This window comes from Lipotes vexillifer, unplaced genomic scaffold, assembly GCF_000442215.2.
Source record: "Lipotes vexillifer unplaced genomic scaffold, Lipotes_vexillifer_v1.1 scaffold342, whole genome shotgun sequence".
Classification (NCBI taxonomy): Eukaryota; Metazoa; Chordata; class Mammalia; order Artiodactyla; family Lipotidae; genus Lipotes; species Lipotes vexillifer.
Genome location: NW_006786802.1, coordinates 2263410 through 2284510, shown reverse-complemented (window position 1 = coordinate 2284510; position 21101 = coordinate 2263410). Strand labels below are relative to the sequence as shown.

Sequence of the window (21101 nt, the reverse complement as noted above, 5' to 3'; positions counted from 1 at the left end):
ATAGTCGTTATTATGATGGGATATTTTTGATGGCAACAATGCTGTTAAGCTGAAAGTGCAGAGTCAATGACATAAAGTACATAAAAGTTAAAAGCAACATTGTGATGAATGTGGCCTGGTCTTCAGGAAGGTGTGCAATGAAAAATCATCTGAAACCTGCCAATCAACATTTTACACAGATGAAATATGGTAAAACAACAAGGGTGTACGTGAGAGAGGAAAGAGGGAAGGAGCTGTCACAGCAAAGTGAGAAGGATGTTGGAGGCAAGAGGGAGCTAGAGTCATTGCTAAGTGGCCTGTCCTAGACTTCTCTGCATGTGAAGGAAGGCCTCAGGTTGGTTTCCTCTGAAGAACAGACAGGGCTAATTTTATGAGCAATATTTTATGTGACCTCCACATAGTATTTTCCTGCCCTGTTCCATGTACTATGAAGGGAACATCAAATCTTCAGGATGATGACATTTGAACAGAAAGAACAATGCATAGTAAAAACATTCAGATGAACTCTGATGGTCATGTACCAATTCATACATGCTGCATTACACATGGTGAAATGATCTGCAAAGGGATATCAAGCATACTAATTAAGTGCTTTGTAAAAACAAATTTCTCATATTTTTCAACAAGGATTTTGAAAAACACTATAAAAAATTAAGTTGGAAAATGCGTTTTTTTTCTTTTCCTTTTTTAACAGACATTATTTAGAATTATGCTCAAATCTTCTAAAACTATGAGAAGAGCTGTTGGCCCATCTCTAAGATTAAAAACAAACTGAAATAAATTAGATTTTATCTTGAAAAAAAGTAATCCAGCTCAAAAACCTATGTGCCAAGTTTCTCTCATATAATTTGAAACAGTCAAGCAATAAACTCTGAAAGAGGAATTTCTAATGGAAGCCTTGAAAACACTTGACTCCAGCTTTGCTACTGGGTGCCATAATAAATCCAGAAACGTAAAACCTCAGATATACTGAAGAAGGAAAAACTTTCAGTGGTGCTATGTAATGTATAGTCTAATATGAAAGCTTAAGAAGCCAAAATCTTTGCTCCAGTGAAAGTCTCTAATACTTCAGTTCCCAGGCACACAATTCCTCCCTGCCGCAACCCCCATCAACATTTCATTCTTTGCTGCAGTAAGGACTATGAATGCTAAAAAAAGCTTCTTGATTTTTTTGAGGCAAAAAATGTTGTAATATAGTACTTTAACACCATTTAGAAGGGAAGGTTTTAGAATACAAAAGGTAGGCTATGAGACTCTGGAAAGTTGTTAGGTAAGATATTTATGAGGTAGAACGAAGAGGTTCTTTTTGAGTAACAGTTTTAGGGTAACTAAATTTGGGGGATAAGGTTGAAAACAATCTTAGGATTAAAAAAAACTCTACAGTTTTTTTTTTGGGGAACAGTGGCAGACTCTCTAAGTATATTGTTGAGAGAAGTGTAGGTCATTCATAGCTCTTATTAGGGATACACAGATAACAATAAGGTATCACTTATGAATAGAATTATATGAGGTTGCTAGTGAATTAAATGGAATAAGCTTCGCTAAAATAGCCAAGCGAAGTCTATTTGAAAGGTAATGACTTTGCTCAAAACTGCTGCTTTAGTTCACAGATGAAAATAATGCTCCCTGATTTAAGATTGCATAAAGGAAAACGTTTGTATGTGTATGTTTATTTGCCTCTGGATTGTATTTTTCTTGTGGTGTTGGGTCAAAATATAAATCAGAACTCAATATTTTCTTATGTTTAAACATGCGCAAGGAATGGAGGGGGACAGTTATGTAGAGCTTTCTACATTTGTACATAAACTCTTCTGAAAATGGAGGGAGCATTCCCAAGGACGGGTTGGGGACAGGAAGAACCCAAATCCTGGCTCATCTTCTTAAGGGGCCATTTTGAAGATCAAGTTTAATGGATTCTGACTAGTAATGGGAATTTGAGAATTATATTAAAAATATCAAAAAGCCCAATGAGAAATGTAGACTCACTGGCAATTAAGCTGTAAAAGCGAACTAAAGGTTTTATATTTTTACTTTTGGATAGAATTATAGCAAATCGGTGCAAAATACAGGCTATTTCACAATTATCAGAAGCAATGATTAGCGTGATATAGGTCTTGGATGAAAAAAATACAAATTTATTAAATTAATACACACTGCTTACTTAGGAGGCAAAATCTTTCAGAATACCAAGGTCTCTGGGGATAAAAGCATCTGGTTTTAAAAGGTAGGGAACCACTTACTCATTTCAACCTCTTCATTTCACAGTTAAGGTAGCTAAATGAGGCTTAGAGAAGTGAAGAATCTGGCCAGAGTTCTTATGGGAGAGATCCAGGTCTAAAGAGAGAAATTCTTCCTACTCTTGTAAGTTGCTTCCTTTCTCTGGGATGTTCCTAAGTTTTAGCTTTCTCTCCACTCTCACATACACACTAACACACTAGTTACTATTAATTTCTGTGGTTTAAATAAAGTGCTTGGGAAACATGCCAAGCAGCTATCACAAAAAAACTTAGATAATATTAATAATAAAAAACTTGGGGATAAAAGACATAGTATTTGAGTGCGATAACTTTTCATTAGGCAAATTTTAAAGTATTCAAAACAACAGTAGGAACTTGTTGGATATATTTTTTAAAAATGACAGATCACCTCCCTGTATAATAGTAATGTCTGCATGGTTATCCCTCGCCCCAGTTACCCTTCTATCCAAGAGCCAGATGTGCCCTCTAAATTAGGGGGCTGGGCAATCAGACAAATCCAAATTGAGAGGCATTCTACAAAACTATCATCAATGGGCTGGAAAAGACGGGAGAACCACTCTAGAATAAGGGAAACCTAAAAGTCATGACAATTAAATACAATACATGACACTTGATTGGATATGGGATTAAAACAAAGAAAAACAAAACAGGGCTTTCCTGGTGGTGCAGTGGTTGGGAATCTGCCTGCCAGTGCAGGGGACACAGGTTCGGGCACGTGCAGCAGAGCAACTAGGCCCGTGTGTCACAACTACTGAAGCCCACGCACCTGGTGATCATGCTCCACATGGGAGAGGCCACCGTGATGAGAGGCCCGCACACCGCAGAGAGGAGTGGCCCCCGCTTGTCGCAGCTAGAGAGAGCCTGTGTGCAGCAATGAAGACCCAACGTAGCCAAAAATAAATTAATTAATTAAGAAAAAACAAAACAAAAATAGCAATTAAAAAAACAGCTATAAAGGCCATTATTGGGACAATTAGGAAATTTTAATATGGACTGTGTATTTAGATGATACTACTGTTGCATTCATTGTGAAATGTCCTGAATGTGTGATAGCTGTACTGTGGTTATGTAGGAAGATGTCCTTGTTCCTAAAAGGTGCTTAGAAATGTAGAGAGGGTGACATGATACATGCACCTAACTCTCAGAGAGAGAGAGTGGGAGAGAGGGGGAGGGAGGGGAATGGGCCTGTGCCTGAGTGGGCAGAATGCAGAACAGGCTGTGTCATTCACAAACATGCCAAGGGGTGAAAGGTATGTGTGTTCACACTACTATTCTTACAACTTTGCTGTAGGTTTGCCATTTTTCAAAATGAAAAGCTGGGGAAGAATTTTGAGTGCCAGGAAGTAATCCGCGTCTGTGCACAGCTGGAAAGATGGAGCCCCTAAAGCCAAGCTGCTTTGTATACTGTGCGGCTGCAAAAGGCCTCTGTGTTTTATGACTTGACAGTGTGCTGTCAACCAAAGGGAAGGGGGCAAGTCAGTGTCTGAAATATTTACGGGTTAAATTTCCTCCACTGGGACATTATGGCACTTACATGATTTCTAATTAAGAAGGTAAACACCCTAACATTTACTTAAAAAAACACTTAGTACAAACTAGTTACACATTTGGTAAGAGTATAAATATTTTTGGAGTTGAAAAAGTCAGTAAAAGGTAAAATCATCCTGATTTTAATGTTCATGTACATGTGTTCACTGATTACTGCTTTGCAGTTAATTTAAGATGGCCTTTTTCATAAGCAGAAAATGTGCATTTTTATATTGTTTAAATTTTAATATGGATTTTTGTTCAAAACAACACAGACATTCAGGCTACTTGTAAATGATACAAGATTTTTTGCTAATGAGGCATTATGTAGAACATATGCAAAAATCACAACTCAGTCTTCCAAAATAGACCACAATAACAGGAAAAGACATGATTTTAATAAAAAAGAGCAGCACTGGGCTTTTACTTCAAAGCAATTAAGGGCTTTGGATAACCAAAAGTTTATGTCAAGCTGATGCCAAACCAAACTGGTCTATTAAACACATACTACGAAGAGTTTCTGTAATATTCTATGAAAAGGCTCCTTGCCATAAATATCAAGCACCGCACTCTGAAGATTACAACTACGTTAGGTTCATGTTTGAGAACAAGGAGTCCAACATTCAGATCAGACTTCTAGAATTTCAAATCTGAAATAATGTATCCATGAAAGAGAAGTTTAAATATGTTTTCCATTTTGTGATTTTTCTCTACAGTAAATTATACCAAGTTTTATATTCTCCCCAACATTTTTCAACAGTTTTCCATTAGTCTCAAAAAAATTTCTGTTACACATAAAATTTTGAGCTATGTGTAAACATATAAGAAAAAAAAAAGACTTGAAGACCCTTATTTGAAGTCATTTCTTCAGTTTTCAACAACTATATTTCAAGAAACAATATGTTATTCACCATAGGTACCCTTCCTTCTAAGCAAATAACCAATAATTTTCAATTTTATAAAATCTGTAAGGTAGGGTACAAATTGCTTTCATTCTTTGGCCTCTGCAACAAAAGCTTCTTTAATAATACTTATTTTGTCTCTGCTTCTAATTCTTGATGTGACAAAAAATAGACTGCTATGGAGTGAATAACATAATCCCCTAAGGTTAGCCTTAGTTTAGTTTTTAAGGTAAACTCTTCTATGTGTATATGCTGATGTCTTCTGCTGAAAATACCTTATACTAGAAAATATGCAGACCCATCTATGACTCTAGTTCTTCAGCTGTTCTAGTCCTAGGACTGAAGGACTTTTGGATTTCCCTTTCAACTAACACAACACTCTAGTTCTTAGATGATCATATTCCTTTGGAAGAAGGAACGGCCAACACAGGGTTGATCTTACTCTTTGGGAATTTAAGAAATACAACAGAGAAAGTAGTCTGATAACCTTGTACTCAGCTGTTGAAGAATGGGCTCCAAGCTTGGGCCTGGCCTAATGCAGAATTTTTATATTCAGATAATATTTTAAATATGGCTGTTGGCAATTTATTAAGATCATCATATTCAGTTTTGGGGTCTTCAGCACTGTTCCTAATAAGGAACCATTTATTGGTTTTCCAAGAAGGCTAGGTCTATTCTTAGGGGGAAAGTGGATAACTCCTAGGTATTTAAAACCCTGGTTCAAAGCCAGGGTTCAAATTACATTCCCTATTACAAATATAATTCTCAAAAATATTCATTTTTCTTTTGCCCTGCACTTAGAAGGGCATATTAATGCCACTAAACATAGAATTTCATTACAAAATTTAATTTTACACATAACTTTTTAGGAACACAAATTAGTAGAGATAATATTAACCTTTTAAATCTTTGAAATAAAAAGCTTTTCATATATTTTTGGCCCACTTTATTTTTTTAAAACAAGTCTTCTATTATGCATCTTAGCTTTTTCAAATATAACTATGTAAGGTTTGTTTGTGGAAGAAGTAAACTCTGATTCTGAAATGAGAAAGTGGAAAATCATACTTGGTTTTTCTAAATGAGAACCTACTCACATAGGTATGATATCACACTTGGTAAGGGAAAAACAAATAGAGGATCTAGGTCTGGTTTAAAAAAATATTAAGAGAGAAATAAAAGAGACAAAAGACATAACAATCACATGCAATGTGTAGACCTCATTTGGATTCCAATTCAAACAGCAGGAAGTCATCGTTACAGAAGTTTGAATATAAACTAGTTACTAGATGGTATGAAGGAACTGCTGTTAATTTTGTTAGGTGTGATAATGGCACGGTGATTACATTAAAAAAATTCTTTATCAGACAGCAATATATACTGAAGTATTTACAGGTGTGATGACATGATATTTGGCAGGGGCTAATTAATTAAAGAAAATGAAGGTGAAGGGATAGATGAAACAAGATTGGTTAGCATGTTGATAATTGTTAAAGTTGAGAGATGAGTACATGAGATTTCAATATACTACTCTCCATATCTTTGAGTATGCTTGTTCCAAACAAAAAGAAAAGGGCCATAAAGGAAGAAAATAATTCAAGGAAGAATATGGAAAAAAGATAAAATCTTGTTGGAAGCACAACGTGGAAGCACAAAATGAGGGAAGAGGCATTAGGAACCAACAAATGACAAAGAAGGACGGAAAAGAAAATACTATATATTATCAAACATCAAAAATGAAGAGGCAGCAAGGAGACTACTGAAGGGCCCCACTGTCACCCATAACAATCAGCAGAATTCGATGCAAACTTTGAATATTAGGAGAGGTAACATCTTTATGGGATGAAAAAAATGGGTACTGTATTATGGAATTTACTACCTTTTAAGGTTGGGAAAAACACTTAAATAAGGTTGGGCTTATTCACAAGGTATGCTAACAGCTGAGTCCTTGTCACACATATTTTTCTTGGTAGGTACAATCAAATGGTATCAGAACTTCCTACCCGCTTGGTAAATGAGCAGAGGAAACAAGATGAGGCAGAGTAGGTTAGGGAAAAATGCCCTTAGACTTCAGTTGTTGATAGCAGTTAGTAGGTCTAGAGCAGGCTTATATGAAGAATGTTAAGTAAAAACATGATTTTTAAATAGAGTAGGCTTATCCTTCTATGGCACATGATAAAGTATTTTAAACTAATTTTGACCTTATCAAAGTGATATTTCTGTTTTAACATACCTTTGATCTGTAGCCTGCTGTTCTCGAAGCTGAAGAAGAGATAACTCAATTTCATTTTCTTTTCTCCTCAACTGAGTTTTCAGGATCTCAGCCAAGTGCTCTAACTCTTCTATCTGGCCTCTCTGTGACTGAATAACATTTTCTCTGAAATAAAGAATCTTTACAAGAATTTGCAGCTTGAGGGAAAATCTGCAGTATATAAGAGCAGTACAAAGAAAGTGCTTCATAGTAAAGGGCAAGCAAAAGTTTAAAATTTTAGCTTAAATGCCCCGGCACATAGTGAAATAGTAGCAGATTAAATGTGATAAATTGGAAGTACATATGGAAGAATTCAAGGTATTGCTTTATATAAGATAATGTCCTAGGCAATGGACTGGACTGTGGTTCAATTCAATGCAGTATTTATTGGTCACCTACTAAGTACTCTGTGATCTGGTCTTCAGATAATTTATGTGCCTTTGTTCTTTCATAGGCACACCTGCCTATACCACCCAAATTAACACTTCACAAAGAGAAGGCAAGAAGTTTGCAAAACATAACTTAGTGGTCTCTGGTTTATATTTTATCTCTACCATGTCTGGCAGCATCCCAGTGTACCAAGCCTCAGGACTGGTCTGAACCCTTGCTATTCCACTGACTAACAGGAAACGAGGTTAGGTCTAGTCTTTTAGTTTTATTCTTTCACAGGCAATCATTACTGTAACTGGTATTTAAAATATTCAAAAGTAAAAATTTAAGCCAATATTATTCTTAAGCAGCTGTCTAAAGTATGATACTCTTTGTCTCCTGCTTTCTCTCCTCATTCAGAATTGTTACTTTTTGATGATCCAGGTGAAGGCCTTATCTTCATTTGTGTGACTTACAGACACTGAGATCACCATGAGGCTTTGATTAACTGGAAAAGTAAGCTAAACGTGGCAGAAGTAACTTTTTTGAAACCACAGTATGATGAAGAATGCGGTACCATAGAATCAGCATGAAACAAAATCTGAAATCCATATGTATTTGATAGCTCCAAACTTTTAAGCCACTCCCTCCAATTCTTTTTTCTTTTTTTAAACCACAGAAAGGCTAATTAATTCATGATCTAAAAAACCCCCCAAAACAAAAAAAAACTACCTGTAATTCTTCTGAGAACGAAAATGTTGCCTCTAAAGCTTATACTATTCTAAATGACTGGGCTTTATGCCATTCCATTGAGGGGGAAATTATAATAAAGAGGACTCAAGAGGACTCTTCTCTAAACGCTTCCACTGAGGCAACTGGTTAAGTTTTTCATTTACCTCATTGTACTGGAAAGATGTTATATAATATCTGTTCTTACCTCACAGATCTAGCTGTATTTTAATGGAGCAAATTATTTGTACACAAACCAATTTTGTTTAAAATAAAGGCAAGGGAGGGATCAAAAAAGACATGATCAATATACAGTGTTCTAAAATGACCACAAAAAAAATACATACAAATTTCTTATTTCTCCTCTGGCTTCTTCGAGTAAAATGTTGCCATGTTTTGTAGGCATGGGTTGCGGCATTTCCGCTACATCTGTATCTTGGAATTTAATACCTAAAAATAAATTAATAAAATTATTAATTAGTGAAGTTATTTAGAAAAGAAGGACCCCTGACTTGCTATCGTAAGGAAATATGCAATACAATAAAGTCTCTTAAGTACTGAGAGATATGTGCTCCACAGTACAGAGAATCAGACATACATTGCCAAAGGAACTGTTAGATCTCAGCCACCAGTTGGCATTACATAAAACACAGCAACAAGTATTGCTCATTTAACAAATTCTACTATGGAAACCAAATTACCCAGAAATAGTTTTATTCAACTTAGATTTAGAACTTCCAAAGTAAATTCTGAAAGAACCAAAATTTTAACAGGTCTTTACAATATAAACTGAGGTATGAAGGAAAAAGTTTTCAAAACCGTGATTTTTTTTGAGTATTTTTGATAAAGGTTTTTTGATTTTTAAATTACTCATTCATAGCCCTTGACCTTACATTTTGAACCTTATCTTCATTTGTGGGATTCACAGATACTGTGAGCGTTAAGTCAAAATATTTCCTGTACTTTGATTTATTCTACCTCAATAAGAAAATCCATATTTAAACAAAGGTAATTTGAGAAGAGATCATCAATAGGATTCCTTTAAATAAAACGTTTTGCTGCTGCACTTAAATATAACTTTTCTTATAAAAATGATTACAATTTTTGTAATTTACAATAATTTTGTAAATACTGTAAATTACAATAATTTTTACAAGCCTGGTCCCATTGTTAAAAATGAGACATTCTTTTAATTATAGGAGTTACTTTACACTTATAATTAGGCTATTAGTTTTAGGTAAATGAAGTACGACAAATAATTTAGATTTTTAAAATGGAGAATAGTTCCAGACATAAAGGTACAGAAAAAACTCATTCTCCTTATAAAAGTTTACTTTTTAAAAATGAGAAATTTAATTAGGAAAAATGGAACTATCATTTGCTATTTCCAAAACCTTCAACATTTAGTGCTGTAATCCAGAGTAAAGAATGGAACAGGCCCTGCCTAAAACATTACAATAGTTTACCGTGTTAAAATTTGCCAATTATATTATTTTGGCAGTAATACTAATTCTTAAGCTTTTCCTACATAAATCAAGGAAAAACTAAACATTACTACTAGAATTAAAAAAAAACCCACTTATACTCAAAACATATCTTAAAACTTACAGTCTCATGGTGATTTTCCAATGGCTATATTTAAAACGTATACTTTATAATCTTTCTACTGGTTCTTCACAATAAGAATTGTTTCTACACTACACTGATCACACCTTAAGCCAGTACTTTCTATCCTTTATCCTGACAAGGTACAAATAGGAAACGATAATATTTGTACAGCAGCTTTGGGGGGTAAGACTGCTTGTGGCCCAAGAGGGTCAGGGTTCTTGCCCAGCCCCTCAGGCTGCGGTATTTCTGACAGCTCTGGTCTAAGTCCCAGCCTCAAAGGCGGTCTTGAAGAGTCTATTAAGGCTACTAAGGTAGCAATCTTGATAATGATACCTCAGGTTTACACAGAAAGAAGTTAGTGAAGTATTCATTACTATTTAATCCTTTGTGCAACTTCTGTGTCCTAGGTTCTGTACCAAACAGTGAAAAAGTTCTGAATTACTAACAGTGTAAATACAAGGAGAAATTAATCTATGTAAGTAACATTTTAAAGGCTCTTCTGTTCTGCGGCTCTTCTACAAGGAGAAACTTCCATCAAACTCTTCTATTTAAACAGCAATTCATAGCACTAGATTAGCTTGCCATGTTAATCTAATATTTGGGCATCGTTTTTATTTAGCATAAAAGACCTTGCAGACCACAGGGATCATCTTGCCCAACTGTAGTCACAGATGACAAAACTAAGGTTCAGAGAGGATAAATGACTATTTAAAGGTAAAATATATTGTTGTGGACCTACCATCTCCTGACCTTTCTTCTAACCTGGTGTTATCGTTCCATTTTACAGATGTAGAAAATGAGGTTCTGGGAAGTCAAGTGCTCTCTTCCACATAAAAAGTTAATTAGCAGCAGAATGTATTTTTGATTTATAATTCATTATGATTACTTTGGTTATATTCAAAGTCTACTGCTAATCTCACATAGCTAGGAGTAGCCAAGCTCTTTTATCCTGGAGCTGCCTCCTGCCTACTGTGGAGGCCTTACTGACTTCAAAGGAACTCTGTCTAGGGAACATATAGTGTTAACATTTTGGCTTGGAGAGAAAAATAGAACAAATTTTTCTCTTTTTCTGTTCAGATGGTGTTTTTTGTTCCCTCAATGAATTGAAAGTTTTACATGATTCTTTTATTTCCCTAAAAATGTTTGGTCTTTAAGTGGAGCACGTTCCAAACAAAGATGAACTAGAACTAAAATTCGATTTCCTTCCCTAGTAGTTGAAATGAAAAAAGTATTCCTTAAAATATTTATTGACTTTTTGCTTCTTTATAAATAAAGTTTGTCTGTGGGTGGAGGGAATTGGGAATTTTCATTAGAAATACTTAGGTTCTGTCTACAGTATTGAGTCTTCTATATTCAGCTGAATTGCTCTGTAAGCTGGGTAGGTTTTAGGTGATTCATTTTCAAGATGAGAAGAGCGACTGACCAATGATCATTTTTTGAAGATGGAAGAGACCTTTATGGTCGCTTGCTTAAATCCTTTTATTTTATGTGTAAAGAAAACTCAAGTTCAGAATGATTAGAAGACTTGTCCAAGGTCACCAGACAGTAAGCAGAGGAGCAAGAACCCAACTTTTTAAACCCCTAGTTATGTGCACACTCCACTGTCAAGCTGCCTCCACACAATGAGGAAGATTTAAACAATTCTGTAAAATTTATAGAAGGCCTTTGGACAAAGAACCTAAGTGTGATCCTTCAGAACAACAGTGTGACCATATGAGCAAATTAGTGGTTTCTCTATTTGCCTGAGTCAATGTGATTTCCATCTATAATATAAAAAACCAACTCAAACTAAACTAAACCCGTAATTGATGTAGTTTCATACATGCTTCTTTTATTAGTTAGGACGAATAGTTTTACTAAACAAATGTCAATGTTTTATTAGACAAATTTGAGCATGATCTAGTATTCTTATATAAAATGATCTTCATGTTAATGTGATTTTATCAAAAAGTGAAAAAATGATCTCTCTTTCTAAAGACACTCAAAAACATGAATAGTACAGAAATAAAACTCTGTGTGTATGTACGTATGTGTGTGTAAAACAAGTTATTAACTTAAATTTAGGATTTAATGTAAGCTTTATTTTACCTTTCCTGGGGCATTCCTGTAAGCCTGCATTTTCATTCACTTTTCTACGCCCAGTGTTAACACGAGATTGCACATAACTGTACGGAGTTTGCCTGTGACCCTGGACCTGAAGTTGCTGTTTGGTTGAAATTAGTCTGTTTTTGAGGACTTCATTTTGTCTTTCAAGCTCATGAACTTTCTCTTGCAGCCGCTCAATCATTTCTTCCATTTCCACATCTCTTCCCAGCCGCTTGGGGCCGCCACCAACCCATTCATATCTTTTCTTGTCATTAACTAGCCGTATTAACTTGGTGGCCATTCTAGGGAAATAATAAAAAGATGAAAAGGAATGTGAGAAGTCAGCATAAAATGCATTCTGTTGAAAGGAACATAATCACTGTGAAGACTTCAGTGCAGAACCTGAATAATAAATTTCAGGTTTTGATGTAACTATTACTGCCTGTGAAGAATCCTTTGATGATAATTGAAACCACTGGGCAACAATCTGCTTTATAGCACTGACAAATAACAGTTTCCTAAGGCTTATCATTTAAGGTTAGTAAAGAGAGGACACATATTTACTCCATATGTTCCTCAAATGCAATTTTTAACGCATGACCTTATGTAGGAATGCTGTATGCACTTAAATGTAGCTACAGATTGTGGATATGGTGGGTTATATCTGCAAGCCACAGTAAGTTAAAACTTTTCAAAATTATATTAAGACTATGCAGCATTTAGGTGATGTATTGTTTTCAGTTTCTCTAGGATTAAGACATATTACAAATATAAAAATGTTAAAATGCATAGATACATACATATTAAAAGCCCAATGAAAAATTCAAAAGAAACCCAAATACACCATTAAATGTTGCTTAGTGCTCAAGAAACATGCCTGTTTAATGGTAGAACTTAATTAGGTACAGAAAGTATTATTTCAATGGTACTTTTAAATTTAGACATACATTGTGCTTTTGACATCTCAGGAGTTTATACCTTTGATTCTTTTAAGTTTTGATAAAAACTGGTTAGACAGAACAAAAGACAGAAAGGGCACACGGGGGTGATGTAATATACACGTACGGAAAACATGCTTGACAGTGAATGGAAAAATCTTGGCAGTACAAGAAAGAAAAGGTGGCTTTGATGAGAGACACAAGTTCAAGACTTTACAAAATTGGTCGCACATCTTCAATAGCTGATTCTAGTTTATACTGAATCTATTTTTATAAAGACCCAGACAGGAGATTGAAAATAAAAACACACTTCATTTTTCTTTAAACGGGGGTTTGCTTTATTTTAGCATGGTTATGGACAGAAGCTTTTACTTAGGAGAACAAAAGTGAAATAAAAAAAACCCTTAATAGCTTTGGGATGTCACAGAACAACCTTTTTTTGCCCTAAGCAGAGTCCTCAGTAAAAGCAGTAGTAATACATGTCTATCTACACTTCTGGCTACTCGGCCTACAGCATGCAGCATCAGGGGAAAGCTATGCATAACATAATCAGTTAAGATTGTTTTCTTTTTCCCTTGAGGCACATCCATTAAACATGCTTTATAAAGGATATAGGATAATAAAAACCAAGATCCAAGAGTACCACAAACACCCTAGTAAAGTAATCAATGGATTAGTTCCTTTTCCACCTAATCCAGAGAAGGATATATCATTGAGGAATCTGGGCAGGTATCGTAGCCCAACAGAACCACACACTCTACCTAGCCCTTTAGGACCCTGAGCCCCACCAAACGGCTTATCCATAGAAAGATGGGAGCCATTTAAATGAGATGTCAACCTAAATATCTGAATCTTCTGTTACACAAAGACTTTCACACGGATAGAGATTACATTCAAAAGAAAGACATAGATTTAAGCAAAGATCAATAAAACTAAAAGCTGGTTCTTTGAGAAGATAAACAAAATTGATAAACCATTAGCCAGACTCATCGAGAAAAAAAGGGAGAAGACTCAAATCAGTAGAATTAGAAATGAAAAAGGAGAAGCAACAACTGACACACAGAAATACAAAGGATCATGGGAGATCACTACAAGCACCTCTATGCCAATAAAATGGACAACCTGGTAGAAATGGACAAATTCTCAGAAAAGTACAACCTTCTGAGACTGAACCAGGAAGAAATAGAGAATATAAACAGACAAATCACAAGCACTGAAATTGAGACTGTGATTAAAAATCTTCCAACAAACAAAAGCCCAGGACAAGATGCCTTCATAGACGAATTCTATCAAACATTTAGAGAAGAGCTAACACCTATCCTCAACTCTTCCAAAATATAGCAGAGGGAGGAACACTCCCAAACTCATTCTACAAGGCCAGTTCCACCCTGATACCAAAACCAGACAAAGATGTCACAAAGAAAGAAAACTATAGGCCAATATCACTGATGAACACAGATGCAAAAATCCTCAGCAAAATACTAGCAAACAGAATCCAACAGCACATTAAAAGGATCATACACCATGATCAAGTGGGGTTTATCCCAGGAATGCAAGGAGTCTTCAATATGCACAAATCAATCATTGTGATACGCCATATTAACAAACTGAAGGAGAAAAACCATATGATCATCTCAATAGATGCAGAAAAAGCTTTTGACAAAACTCAACACCCATTTATGATAAAAACCCTCCAGAAGGCAGGCATAGAGGGAACTTTCCTCAACACAGTAAAGGCCATATATGATAAACCCACAGCCAACATTGTCCTCAATGGTGAAAAACTGAAACCATTTCCTCTAAGATCAGGAAAAAGACAAGGTTGTCCACTCTCACCACTATTATTCAAGAAGTTTTGGAAGTTTTAGCCACAGCAATCAGAGAAGAAAAAGAAATAAAAGGAATCCAAATCAGAAAAGAAGAAGTAAAACTGTCACTGTTTGCAGATGACATGATACTATACACAGAGAATCCTAAAGATGCCACTAGAAAACTACTAGAGCTAATCAATGAATCTAGTAAAGTAGCAGTACACAAAATTAATGCACAGAAATCTCTTGTATTCCTATACACTAATGATGAAAAATCTGAAAGAGAAATTAAGGAGACACTCCCATTTACCGTTGCAACAAAAAGAATAAAATACCTAGGAATAAACCTACCTAAGGAGACAAAAGACCTGTATGCAGAAAACTATAAGACACTGACGAAAGAAATTAAAGATGATACAAACAGATGGAGAGATATACCATGTCCTTGGATTGGAAGAATCAACATTGTGAAAATGACTCTACTACCCAAAGCAATCTACAGATTCAATGCAATCCCTATCAAATTACCAATGGCATTCTTCACAGAACTAGTACAAAAAACTTCACAATTTGTATGGAAACACAAGAGACCCCAAATAGCCAAAGCAATCTTGAGAAAGAAAAATGGAGGAGGAATCAGGCTTCCTGACCTCAGACTATACTACAAAGCTACAGTAATCAAGACAGTATGGTACTGGCACAAAAACAGAAATACAGATCAATGGAACGGGATAGAAAGCCCAGAGATAAAGCCACGCACATATGGTCACCTTAATTTTGATAAAGGAGGCAAGAATATACAATGGAGAAAAGACAGCCTCTTCTATAAATGGTGCTGGGAAAACTGGACAGCTACATGTAAAAGAATGAAATTAGAACACTCCCTAACACCATACACAAAAATAAACTCAAAATGGATTAAAGACCTAAATGTAAGGCCAGACACTATAAAACTCTTAGAGGAAAACATAGGAAGGACACTCTATGACATAAATCACAGCAAGATCCTTTTTGACCCACCTCCTAGAGAAATGGAAATAAAAACAAAAATAAATGAATGGGACCTAATGAAACTTAAAAACTTTTGCACAGCAAAGGAAAACATAAAAAAGACGAAAAGACAATCCTCAGAATGGGAGAAAATATTTGCAAATGAAGCAACTTACAGAGGATTAATCTCCAAAATTTACAAGCAGCTCATGTAGCTCAATATCAAAAAAACAAACAGCCCAATCCAAAAATGGGCAGAAGAGCTAAACAGACATTTCTCCAAAGAAGATATACAGATTGCCAACAAACACATGAAAGGATGTTCAACATCAATAATTGTTAGAGAAATGCAAATCAAAACTACAATGAGATATCACGTCACACCAGTCAGAATGGCCAACATCAAAAAATCTAGAAACCATAAATGCTGGAGAGGGTGTGGAGAAAAAGGAACACTCTTGCACTGTTGGTGGGAATGTAAATTGATACAGCCACTATGGAGAACAGCATGGAGGTTCCTTAAAAAACTAAAAATAGAACTACCATACAATCCAGCAATCCCACTATGGGCATATACCCTGAGAAAACCATAATTCAAAGAGAGTCATGTACCACAATGTTCATTGCAGCTCTACTTACAATAGCCAGGACATGGAAGCAACCTAAGTGTCCATCGACAGATGAATGGATAAAGAAGATGTGGCACATATACAGAATGGAATATTACTCAGCCATAAAAAGAAACAAAATTGAATTATTTGTAGTGTGGTGGATGCACCTAGAGTCTGTCATACAGAGTGAAGTAAGACAGAAAGGGAAAAACAAATACCATATGCTAACACATATATATGGAATCTAAAAAAAAATAAATGGTTCTGAAGTACCTAGGGGCAGGACAGGAATAAAGACGCAGAGGTAGAGAATGGACTTGAGGACATGGGGAGAGGGAAGGGTAAGGTGGGATGAAGTGAGAGAGTGGCATGGACATATATACACTACCAAATGTAAAATAGCTAGCTAGTGGGAAGCAGCCGCATAGCACAGGGAGATCAACTCGGTGCTTTGTGACCACCTAGAGGGGTGGGATAGGGAGGGTGGGAGGGAGACGCAAGGGAGAGAAGATATGGGGATATACGTATATGTACAGCTGATTCACTTTGTTATAAAGCAGAAACTGGGGCTTCCCTGGTGGCGCAGTGGTTGAGAGTCCGCCTGCCAATGCAGGGGACACGGGTTCGTGCCCCGGTCCGGGAAGATCCCACATGCCGCAGAGCGGCTGGGCCCGTGAGCCATGGCCGCTGAGCCTGCGCGTCTGGAGCCTGTGCTCCGCAACGGGAGAGGCCACAACAGTGAGAGGCCCGCGTACCGCAAAAAAAAAAGCAGAAACTAACACACCATTGTAAAGCAATTATACTTCAATAAAGATGTTAAAAAAAAGTATGAAGCAAAAAAAAAGACATTTAATATGAAAAAGCAGTCATCATCTAGAGAAAAACAAACAACTCCAATTTTTAAGGCAAGAAGAGCACATCCATAGAGAGGCTTAAAATTCCTTCAAAGATATGCAAGTAAGCTTTGCCAAGAAAGGTAAGATTGCATCTTTTTGTCCAGTAATAGCAATAATTTTCATTTGATTATTTTATATTAATGAAATAAGTGATCGGGTAAAGTTTGAGTACTTCTTTAGAAAGGTGGTTTATCAAATCTACATTCATACTAAAGTAAGTGATTCTAATTATATCTTAAGGATAAATTTAAAGGTAGTTTATCCATGTATCTAGGTAGTGTCAGTGGTGTGAAACTGAGAAGGAAATGAAAGCTTTGGGTCATAGTGGTCATTGGATCACTACCCTCAGGGCTGAGTAAAATAAAATTCCTGGAGGTTAAATGGCTTGAACATACCACAGGCGAGTGGCAGAGAGACAAAGAACACATGCACATCACTTGACTCCTAGCCCAGTCCCTTTTTCCATTAAACTACATAGCTCATTATTAAGTTGTTTTCTATTTTCTGGCTAGGACAAATTACTAATGAGGTCAAGGCTGTGAATTTAATTCTTTTACTGACCAATTAGGTTTACAAAGGAAAAAAACTGTTCAGCGGTCACAGACTAAATGCCTCATTCAGACAGGGTGATGGCTGTGTTAGTGGTCAGAAAAAGAAACAGGCAAGTGAGTCTTGAAAAAAGCCATCATCACGACTCAAAAACCAACTCAAAGTAAAAGCTCTGCACAAAGCAGGTCAGTGGGTCATTAAAACAAAGTCCACAGAATAGAAACTGACTAGAATCACTCCTTTAGAGGCTAAGTTCCAAGCGGAAGAAAAACCCCCTATCTTCTTTGTTCAATCGTTGTCTCACCTTTCCATTGAACCTAGAACATGAATATGAATACAGATCTGTTCATGCTCACAAATGAGAATGAACTTTTAATGCCACACATTCAGAAGACAGTCACTGTTCCTGAACAAGAAAGAATGAAAGCTATCTACTCTTAAGAAATAATCCCTGCAGAAATTTTTTGCATACAAAAGTGACCCTGTTTCCTCAGAAACAATAGATTCTTTGAAATAAATACAGATTCTAGGTTAATCCAAGCAAAGTAAAATATGTTCCAGATAGTGAGGTGATGTTCTCATTAGTAAACGCCAAATCTTAAAGGAACATGCATCCTAACAAGTTAGAGTAGCTAATTACTTTTTAAAACTTTCATTTTAAAATCAAGACGCTTAGAAAACAGATGTTTTGGCCATTTGCTTATTAAACTATAAATATTAAAGCAAAAGTTATTTAGAGATACGATACACTCATGGCACTCATAGCTATTAGCTCTTTCTTTCAAATGGCAACTTCAGACATAATAAACACTCATAATCTTCTTGGTTTATTATCCTTGTTTGTAAGATTTTCCATTTTTAAAAACTGTACTGATTTATAACCTTCCTTGCTCCAAAAAGGATTCAAGGTGGGGTTTTCAATTAAGTTTATAGAAAAGCATATCCTCCAAACTTTACAGAGTCAGGAAAAAAAGCTAAAAGCTTTTTATCATAACCTTTTAATTTTATCCTCTTGCTTGCGGGCATGCTGTTTAAGTAAAATGTTCTCATCATGCAAACGCAAAAATCTGTCTTCCAGTTCCTCACGACTGATACGTGACACTGCCTGGCGAGACTTCATTGTCCGTGTTGTTGAAGTTTCTGCAAAAATGCCAAGGTAATTAATAGGAGGATTACTTAAAATAGCCTCTAAACACAATAACTGTTGATATTAATATAATCTCTGATGCGCTCATCTCAGGTTTTTTTGTGACCTACAATTAAGACTGCTTTAGAAAATGTTATAGCATTGTTCACGCCACTGATTGGAGGTAAGAACAAAAATCTTTGCTGTTAATACTTCATATGCAATATTAAGGATTTGAGCAACAATCGTTTCCACTCAAAAAATGTATTCAAATAACAATGCAAGACGGAACTTACATCAAATAAGAATGAAAGATGCAACTCTTATTCAATAAAGACTTTTCAATTTATATGCTGAATGTTGAAAAAACTAAATAAAAAGTCGGTATCTGTAAGTATTTTTTTCAAAGGCAAGAGTTATAACAATAACAATATGATTAAGATATTTTTCTGAGCTATGGCTTATAGAAAATAAACAATAAAATCTGTAAGACCAAGCAAACAAAAACCTTCACAAATCATTTATAAGCTATCATATATTTTTAAAGAACTTTTACACCTTTTAGCATGTGTGTATATATTTTTTTACATATGCTTAAATTTGCTATTTTCCTGTGAAGCTGGTCAATTTTCAACAGTCCTCCAAAAGAAACAAGGGACAAATGGACAAAGATTAAAGCCCTATGAGGCGGTTACTGAGGGCAAGACTTGAACTTAGGGTATCAAATACTAAAAAATAGCCTTGTACACTTAAAATTATTTGTATTTTAATCCCTGATACTCCATCAAAGATCTAAAGCAAAGCTTATAGGGCTTCCCTGGTGGCACAGTGGTTGAGGGTCCGCCTGCCGACGCAGGGGACACGGGTTTGTGCCCCGGTCCGGGAAGATCCCACATGCCGCGGAGCGGCTGGGCCCATGAGCCATGGCCGCTGAGCCTGCGCGTCCGGAGCCTGTGCTCCACAACGGGAGAGGCCACAACAGTGAGAGGCCCGCATACCGCAAAAAAAAAAAAAAACCTTATATATACTTTTTACTTTTTAAAATTTTTGTTTTTTATTTTTTACTTTTTTTTAACATCTTTATTGGAGTACAATTGCTTTACACTGTTGTGTTAGTTTCTGCTGTATAACAAAGTGAATCAACTATACGTAATACATATACCCCACATCCCCCATTCTTTTTACTTTTAACAGTAAAAGCTGTATAGTCAAATTTATCTTTTTCAATGAACGATATTTTGACCACCTTTCTGTGGTAGTTCAAGGTGGCCACTTGCAGTGTTTTGATTAACAAATGTATGAAGAAGCCTTAGTGGAATATATTTTACATCACAGCCTTCTCAATGACAAATGTTACGGAATGACAGAATGGCTGACACACTGTACACACAAACAAAAACACAGCTCTACACTGTATATTGTTCCTTAAAGCAGTCCTTTTCTTTCTCAGTTTGAAAGTGCTTTTTAGCTCTATAGCAACCACTAAGTGATAAAAGGACAAAGAAAACCTCTAACGTGTATTAATTTGATAAAACAAAGTCAATAGCACTTGGCTAACAAACCATTTTGAGATATTCTACTTGAAAGGCAAAAATGTTTAAATATGGCATTTCCTCTCATATAAAATTTAAGCCTAAAGAAACATTTTAATGGCGAATGTGATTTAAACCAGGCAATTTGGTTTGGAGGCTTGGTACTCTCTGTGTCGTTTCTACTGATGTGTGGAATTTTAAGAAGATGATTTATAACAATTCTTTATCAGAACAGAGGGGGATTTTACATTTTCTATGAGCTGTTGATAATTGATGCATGCAGTAAAATACCATATGTTGTTCTAAATTCTCCATATTCTTGTTTAGTCCAATCAAGACTATATAGTTACTTAAATGGCTTTGTTTGTACGAATATCAGAAATACTTTAAATTAAAAGTAAAGAAGTTACTGATCAAAGTTCATAATGGTAATAAATAACAGCTGGCTGTACCTTGTAACCCTCCCATTCCAAAGAGATTCAGACCTGTATCTTTCACAGGCAGGTCTCCTGCAGTCTCATCAGTTGGACCAGACATTGTGTATCTGTGGAGAGAAGAAAATTCAAATAAAATCTTTCCAAGTTGTAACATTAACTGTGCAATGGAATGAACCAAATAAAATGAATAAGGCACTAGAACTTTAATGGACATCTTATTGACCACATGTGCTGCTTGAAGAAGATGAAAGCTTCTATTTTAAAAGTAATACTACATTCGGGCTTCCCTGGTGGTGCAGTGGTTGAGAGTCCGCCTGCCGATGCAGGGGACACGGGTTCGTGCCCCGGTCCGGGAAGATCCCACATGCCGCAGAGCGGCTGGGCCCATGAGCCACGGACGCTGGGCCTGCGCATCCGGAGCCTGTGCTCCACAACAGGAGAGGCCACAACAGTGAGAGGCCCACGTACCACAAAAAAAAAAAAAA

General features: G+C 36.0%; 1 protein-coding gene across 3 annotated transcripts in view; it reads right to left on the bottom strand.

Moving 5' to 3' along the window:
• RPGRIP1L (RPGRIP1 like) overlaps positions 1-21101 on the bottom strand; it is a 100267-nt gene that overhangs the window by 76551 nt on the left and 2615 nt on the right. For all 3 annotated transcript variants that reach the window (XM_007459458.1, XM_007459459.1, XM_007459457.1), the window contains exons 2-6: positions 20632-20723; positions 18517-18661; positions 11730-12028; positions 8381-8483; positions 6918-7061 (exon numbers count right to left, since the gene is read on the bottom strand). In XM_007459458.1, coding sequence (XP_007459520.1) covers positions 6918-7061; positions 8381-8483; positions 11730-12028; positions 18517-18661; positions 20632-20716 — 776 coding nt within the window. In that variant the 5' untranslated portion in view covers positions 20717-20723. The remainder of the gene's footprint in view (positions 1-6917; positions 7062-8380; positions 8484-11729; positions 12029-18516; positions 18662-20631; positions 20724-21101) is intronic.